General features: G+C 43.8%; 1 protein-coding gene across 1 annotated transcript; it reads left to right on the forward strand.

The window, feature by feature from the left end:
* The first annotated feature begins 6,374 nt into the window (after positions 1 to 6,374).
* Positions 6,375 to 8,076, forward strand: LOC147637133 (mitogen-activated protein kinase kinase kinase 18-like). The gene has a single exon (XM_086800740.1). The coding sequence runs from the start codon at positions 6,430 to 6,432 to the stop codon at positions 7,654 to 7,656; it is 1,227 nt and encodes a 408-aa protein (XP_086656866.1). The 5' UTR covers positions 6,375 to 6,429; the 3' UTR covers positions 7,657 to 8,076.
* Positions 8,077 to 8,426: the final 350 nt, after the last annotated feature.

Here is an 8,426-nt window from a genome sequence, read left to right on the forward strand (position 1 = left end):
CAACTCAACCAGCACCACATGCACATGCAGGATCACTGACAACAGATTGCAGAGCGCAACCTACATAGTAGATCGCAGCTTACACAGCAGATCTCAGCCGCACAGCAGATCATATGGATCGCAGCCTACAAAAAAACATATCGTAGCCGTATGGATCGCATGGATCGTATGGATCACGCGTGCTGCTGTTGAGAGCAGGCACGCTAGCGTTCACAGGAGCAGCTGGGCTTCTCCGTCGAGCTTCAGCAAACGAGCAGTAGGCAGTCTCAAGCACATCGACGTCTTAGCTGCAAACGAGCAGTAGGCAGTCTCAAGCACATCGATGTCTCAGCTGCAAAAACGAGCAGTAGGCAGTCTCTGCACACAACAGCACGCACAGGGAGTGGCGGCGGTCAACGCGGCTCACCTGGGCAACGAATGCGTTCTCTGCACACCACAACACGCACAGGGACTGGCGCAGCAGAAGGCGTTCTCTACACACCACAGCACGCAGCTCAACTATGAAGCAGGAAAAACCATATAGCGTTTCATCACACGCAGTTCAACTACAGTGGTGGACAATAATTTAAAAAAAACGCAGACTTCAGAATCAAATGTAGACTTAAGAATCAGCACTAACTTCATCACAAAGCAGGGGAGAAGATGGTGATTTCACTAACATCATAGAGCTTTGCAGCTCTCAGCCTTCCTCAGAAAATTGCAGCTCTCATTTGTCCGTGTTGTGTGAGATAAAGAACAAGTGTGGGAGGGAGAAAGAAGAATGTGTCTCCACCCACATCTACTTTACATCTTGTCCCTTCGTTTCTTTTTCACATTAACCCATCTTGCCCATACATCTCCCATTAGATCCCTTGGCCATTCACACCCCAACCCTTGATCTTTTGACTATTCCACACCCTCAACCTTTGGATTCTTTGGCCATTCCACACTTTGACCCTTGCCACACCCTTGCTAGTGCTTGTGGTAGCTCCCACGCATGCTAGTATACTATTGAGTTAGAGGTGTTTACATGAGGAGATGGGGTTCGTCCTCATGCCTTGAGTTTGTAGAGATATTTTATGAGTCGTGTGGGCATATTGGGTGATTGTTCACACGTGTGAGGTGTGTCACACACGTTGATGCTCTTATTTGGGGTTGTTCACATGTTTGAGCCTCGTGGAGGTAGTTAGTGTACCGTGTGGTCGACTTAGTACATTTTGGGCATTCACGTGCATACTTTGGGCCATTTTAGTGTATTTTGAGCGTTCATGTGCATATTTTAGGCCATTTGGTGTATTTTGGGAATTCACACGTGCATTTTGGTCCTTGTTCATGCACGGTTGGTCATTTTGAGCACATTGGTGCTTTTCCACGCACACTGTGGGATTCTTGAGCTCATTTAGTGGTGTTTCCACACTTTCGAGCTTTGGGCAGGATGACATGAGTTCCCATTACTACTTCTACCCCGCCTATGACCGCCGTACTACCCACCATCTTCGTTATCGACATCACTATGTCTCCATCCCAGACCATGATTGTGTGATATCTGCTCGTATCCTATCATTATGGCTTCATCGTCGTTATCTTGATTTGCCATTTCAAGTGAGGAGTTACATATCATTTGCCGAGCTCATACATACATTTGGCACATCGTGGCTTTGACCTTTGGATCCTTCTTCACCGACATCATGCTATGATGACACATCATATTCATGTCACATATAGATGTTTGAGCTTCAGATGTTATTACCTAGCCAGTGTAGACATTTATTTGATGAGGAGGATGTTGGTGCTAGATGGTCTAGACATTCTACACATGGTGATTTTGTTGAGAATCTATGTGGATATCTTTACATGGATGGTTCGGCATTGATTGCATGGGAGGATGTATTTGGGGATTTGATTGAGTACCCTACAGTTGTGAGCAGAGATGATTATATACATGAGGATGGGTATCATTATGACATGCATTCAATGGATGATGAGGAGGATGGTGATGATGATGATGATGATATTGATGTTGATACTTGTACACATGGTCATGGTCATACACATACATGTGATGACATTGATGTATCACACCCACATACCTATGATGATGTATCGTGCACACACACACATAATGATATTGATATATCACACACACATGATGATAGTGATACACGTGCACATGATGCCACTGACACATATGTACATGATGATGATGTATGTGATAGTGATGTGTGTGAGTCAGATCATGTGGGCATGATCTTGATGGGAGAGATGGCAGCAAGCACATCGAGCATTACGAGCATCATAGAGCTACCTATCTATTTTTAGTGATCATAAGGATACATTAGATGACCATAGTGATGCATTCCATGATCTTAATGGGCATTTGACTAGTCATGATTATTCGGCTAGACATACATCTTTAGTCACATATGGGATTGACACTTCACATGTCGTTGAGCACATCATAGACCACGACGAGCATAGACTCGAGGTTCTAGTATTAGATCTGTTGGGCTACTCCTCTAGATTTGTTACATGTGGAGAGATTTTGGATGTGACCACTACTCCTAGTTTTCATAGCATTCCTAGGGCAGCATTCGAGCGACCACTACTAGTTTTCATAGCATTCTTGGGGCAACATTCGAGTGGATCGAGTTGTGGTGATTGAGCAGCCAGGGATAGTGTGCATGATGAGAGTAGTGATAAGTTCATAGAGGTGAGACATCGTAGGAGTATGCATATTGATCATATTTCAGCATATCCTATGACATTGACTTTGAGAGTTTTACAGTTGATCTAGGTATTTTCTTAGATCCAGTACTATTGGAGATTGATCTATCATGGTATTTAGGTCATATAGGGACACTAGTGATGGAGTTGGTCTAGACCGTTGAGGATGACCTTAGTGACCTTGGAGATTCCATTGATAGTGAGTTGACTGATACCACTTTTACCTCTTGTGTGTAGACACTTGGTCAGTGTTTTCTCCATGTGTCATACACATGGAGATATTGTGCATGGGTTGGATCATACTCATACATACATAGATATGGTGGATCATGCTTTTGACTTCTGGAGTGATGCTACATATGACGGAGGCATGAGTTCACATTTGACTCTACTTGAGGCCGACCTTGAGTTATGTTCATTTGGCTGCTCAGATGTTGGCATGATCCTGTGTTCTTTGGAGTCAGGACATTTTTCTTTGGATGCATTCTTTGCCATTTGAGGAGCATAGTTTGTGGATATGTGGCTCGACATTCAGGTGCATCTACGGCATATTCTAGTCTTGGCAGACATGATGATTCTTTTGTGCCAGGACCATTTGACATTTTGGCCAGGAGTTTTGAATTTCTTCGGTGGATACCTTTCATGCCAGATTCACAATGTGGTCATGAGGATGAGCTTATGAGTTTTTCTTTTGCTCCTGGTACTACTATCTCTTTGGAGTCGAGTTCTTCTTTTGATCCAAGAGCTACTACCATTCCAGTTTCAACAGTTCAAGGTATATACCATACATATCCCTTTGATCCTGGAGGATATTCGACTAGATTCGTCATCGTCGATAGGGGTTCCTTATCTACTCCACTTGCACCAGATTATCATGGAGCCATTGCCTTGGATTTTGTATGCCTCAGATTTTCATTTGATCCAGGAGGTTGCATATATAGCCTCATCATTGACGGGAGTCCTCTATCCTTTCCATTTGATCTAGGGGGTCATGTGATTCATGCACAGGTCTTCAACTACATTCAGTCATCATGGATGTGATTTTTTTTTGCTTTTGTACATATCCACTTGTATATATTTTCTTTGGGCACGACCACCCTTCGATTTCGAGGACGAAATCATTGTAGGAGGCCCGGATGGTTTGTAATAAAGTAGTAGGTTTGGGTGGGCCTAGGCACTTTTGGGCTTAGGGACATTTACATGTGTACCTTTAGGGGACCCTATATAAGGCATCGGAATGATGGACATTGTACCTTTTTTATCATTATACTTTTTGATATCTTTTGATATTGGTCATCTCATGACTCTTGGAGCCTCTTTGCTTTCAACCTAGGCCTATGGAAGGCTGTTTCTATCCTCTTGGTGGGAGGTTAACTCACTTAGGCATCATGGCCATTGTATGCGATTATCCTTAATCCATGATGATTTGTTCGTAATCTGACCTTTATGATTCACTCCATTCCAATGATGATTTGTATATAATCTGAGCTTTATCCTTAATCCATGATGATTTGTCTGTAATCTAAGCTTTATGATTCACTCCATTCCAATGTTTTATATAAGTAACAAGACCCTATCTTATGTTCTCTTATTAAGAGGATGTTCGCACCCATTGGATACTTAGTAGACTCCAAAATATCTAATAAACCCCCTTCGTAGTGAGAAGTGTCATCTAGGAGAGATCTTGAGTATATTTAAAGAAAGCCCTAAAGTTTTGTTGAGACAATGTCTCTAATTAAATTATTATGGAATGCTCCTCCTCAAAAACGTAGGCAAAAATGTAGCATAGTTTGGAGGAAGCAATTGAGGCATTAAATGAAAGGGGTTTTTTGAAATATAAATATATGTAGAAATATAAACTCACAAATTAATGATTTCGAACATGAGAACTTCAAAAAACTCAAGGTAAGGTGAGTCAGTGAAGGAGGCCTGATACTGATGGTGTGCTTGGTTCTCATCAACCACTTGGTGTTTTGCCTTTAAACTTGAGTTGTGGATATCTTACCACCAATTAGAAATCCCAAAACGAATTTGATCAATTTTTTCATGTGTTTTTGCATCGATTTATGCTACATTTTTTGTCACCTTTGCTTTGAGTTGGGCTAAGCCCCTTGAGATGATAGAGCTCTGTCTTCAAAACACACAAAAAACTCTAAGAATGATGCTTTATGGAGGGAGAATAAAGCAAAACATTGACAAGGGATGTTTAGGTATGATGGAAAACATGGTTTTCGCTAATGAAATGTGACTAATGGTAGTAATCATGGATCAAAGATCTGATACCATGTTGGTATATCCACAGGATCAGACCTCATGCTATGGTGCGTGGAAGATGTCCATGATGTGAGTGTAGGAGAAGATCTTGTGCAACAAGAGACGGAGATGGAGGTTTAAGTCATGGAGATGGTGCTCTGTGTGTGTGTGTGTGTGTGTGTGTGAGAGAGAGAGAGAGAGAGAGAGAGAGAGAGAGAGAGAGAGAGAGAGAGAGAGAGAGAGAGAGAATAATAGAGAAAGATTTCATGACACAACAGTGATTGTATTATGATAATACTTCCACCATGTATAATACTTTCACCAACAATAGAGAGAGAGAGAGTGCACAACACGACAATGATTGTATTATGATAATTCTTCCACCGTGTACAAGGCTTTATATAGGGAGACTCAACGTTAGTGCTCACGTGTACCAGAATAATTTCCTAGAATAAAATTTGCTTCTTTAGAAGGGAAATTTCTCAAATAGCCATAATTTTCCACTCATGCCTTTATCTTTGCCATGAAGAACAAGTGTCTTATGTTACACGTGCCACCAATGGTTGTTGAAAGCTTGTGTCTTGTTCTCCTTATGATAAGTTAAAGTTATTGTGGTTGACCCATGTGTAGTGATATAACTTCTGAAAGGCGTAGGTGGCTAGACTTCTTTTTGACATCTCCAAGATCACCCATGTGTAGTGACATAACTTCTCAGGCCTAAGAGGGTAGACTTCTTCTTGACGACTCCAAGACCAGGTTCACAAAAAGCAAATACAAAATGGCTCTGACATGAGAGCCCCAATCGAGTCAAACTGTACACCAAAAAAAAAACAAAAAAACAAATACAAGAACCTTCTACGTGGAAGACTTTTATTTTTCTGAAGAATATGAAAACGTTGAAAATGTGTAGAAGATTTTTCATGAGCATTTTACCAAGACTCAGAGCATGACATCATGAATGATATCAAGATCTATGATTATTTAGTTTGAAATTCTGGAAATTGTTGAATAATTGTAGAAAAATACCATATTGTATCACGTCTCAACGGCTCATGCTGATTTTTTATGGAATCAAAAGGAGCAGAGCTAGTGTCTCGTGGAAAAGTACTTGGACAAATGTAAGAGGCATGCGAGCTACGTTATGAACGCGTAGGGAATGCGCCTGAGCCTTGAGAGAAGCGGACCTCTTCAACAACTCGACGCCACGCGTGACGCATGACCGAATTGCTTGAGTACTGTAGTAGCCTATCACTACTACGAACGATACTTCGTGCGCATTTGTATCGGGGGGATAATATCTTAGATTGCTCGCCATAATAATAAAATTAACGAAAAACCCTTTGAGCTGCCGGAAAGCCCACGTCCACGTGGAGGCCAGATAACCGCGTCTTGCATCAGCAAGTGTATAAAGCCGCTTCGAAGTTCGCACAATCATTTCTCTTATGACTCTTACCTCCTCGCACGCACACAACCATGTTCCTTCTTCCTTCCACTAGAACCGCTTCTCCTCCTGTCCGCCGCTGGCTGCGTAGCTGCCCCTTGGGCTCTGGCTCCTTTGGTAGCGTCTCCTTGGCTGTCAATTTGGACGATGGCCAACTCTTCGCTGTAAAATCCACCCCTTGCTCCTCCTCCTCCCCCGCGCTCAGCGCTTTAGAAAACGAGCTTCGCATCCTTCAAAACCTCAACTCTCCTCGCATCATACGGTGCCTTGGCGCAGATTACTCCCTGCAAAGTGGATCGCTGTCTCTCAACGTCTTCCTGGATTACATGGAGGGAGGCAGCATCGCTGACCTCGTCAAGCAATCAGGGGGGCGACTGAATGAAGGGCGTGTCCGATCCTACACCCGTGAGATTGTGGAAGGGCTGAGCTACCTTCACGAGCAGGGGATTGTTCACTCTGACATCAAGGGGCAAAACATTCTGCTGGGATTGTGTGGAGTGAAGATTGCAGATTTTGGGGCAGCCAGGAGGCTGGGGACAACGGAAATGGGAGGGTATTTTAGGGGTACTCCGCTTTGGATGGCTCCCGAGGTGGTTCAAGGTGTGGAGCAAGGGCGCCCATCGGACATCTGGTCCTTGGGGTGCACAGTGGTGGAGATGCTGCAAGGCAGGCCTCCCTGGGGGACCCAAAATGGTCAAACATCAGCAAGTTTAGCCGCCGTGCTCTTCAAGATCGGGTGCTCGCAGGAGGACGCCCCCTTGACAGAGTCTGCGTCTGCAGAGGCCAGGGACTTTTTGAGCAAGTGCCTGCAAAGGGATCCCAAGGATAGATGGACAGCTGCCCAGCTTCTGCGGCACCCCTTTCTCAAAGATCATGCGAAGGAGAAGTGGCTTAACGCAAGTCAAGCGTCGCCTAGGAGCACTCTAGATTTCTACAGTACTACTAGCGAGAAGAGTGATTTTGAATCAGAGATGTCTGTGAGCTTTGATGTGCCTGCTGCTGGCTCTTGGCCCACTGCATTTGAGGCACGTCCTTGTAGTGAGAAGAAAGAGGGCACAAGCGTCCATGAGCTGGAGGCGGGGGCGTGCGATTGGGTGACCGTGAGGCGTGCAAACGGATGGTCGGAAGACAGGCAGAAGCCCTTCATGAGAGGGAGCGCTGGAGCAGCAGCAGGGGAGGTGGCCGTTAGGAAGGGCCACCAGATCAGCTTCGATTCCGTGGCGTTTTTGGCAAACAGAATGAGACATGTCGTGGGGTGAAGAAAGATTAAAATGACGTCTGGTGAAGAACTGTTATTCAAACTCACAACAAGATGCTAAGCCACAGTCTGCGCAGCTAAAGGACGCGAGCTTCGATTGGGCTCTTGGCGGAGAGAGATACCTTGGCTAAGCCGCTGCGCAGCTAACGGACACGAGCTTCGCTTGGGCCCTTAGCGGAGAAGGATACCTTGTCAATTCGCTAAATTCAGAAGCTCCGCAATGGCCACATATGTTCACAAGCCCGCTAGCTGCCTGCTCACTTTTTTCGAAAAGAAATCGAGTCTTTTGCGACAGAGCCTTCCACATCTAGTGTTCACTGTGATACGGTCCATAAGACCAAATTCTTTTGTATATGAATTCACGATGAGGATTTGTATCCTAATTTTGTGACTAATCAAGAGTTCGTGGTGCACTTCAATGCTTTGTCTCTCTGCCCAAGCCAATATATATATATATATACAAGTTGGTGATAATGCGAGATATGTATAATATTAACACTGAAAGATCATTACAAAACAGTTGAAAAAGGCCACGGCCAAGGTTCTCGCGCTCTCCCCAACCGAATATATGCAAACAAGTAGGTGATGAGCCCCAACAACTAGCCCAAACGCTACCAAAGCTTGAAAAATTATATCAAAATGTATTTTTCTATAGTCCCTTTTTTCATCTCGTTTGGCCACGAGAAGATAGAATAAGTTATGTTTAATAAAGAGTATATATATATACACATACATATAAAGAGAATACCTGTCTTTGTTGGAGGAGCTCTC

This window comes from Cibotium barometz, chromosome 7 (assembly GCF_041138505.1).
Source record: "Cibotium barometz isolate CiBa-2024 chromosome 7, ASM4113850v1, whole genome shotgun sequence".
Taxonomy (NCBI): domain Eukaryota; kingdom Viridiplantae; phylum Streptophyta; class Polypodiopsida; order Cyatheales; family Cibotiaceae; genus Cibotium; species Cibotium barometz.

Excerpts from the sequence above, each read along its gene's own strand:
- LOC147637133 (XM_086800740.1), top strand. The coding sequence starts at position 6,430 with ATGTTCCTTCTTCCTTCCACTAGAACCGCTTCTCCTCCTGTCCGCCGC.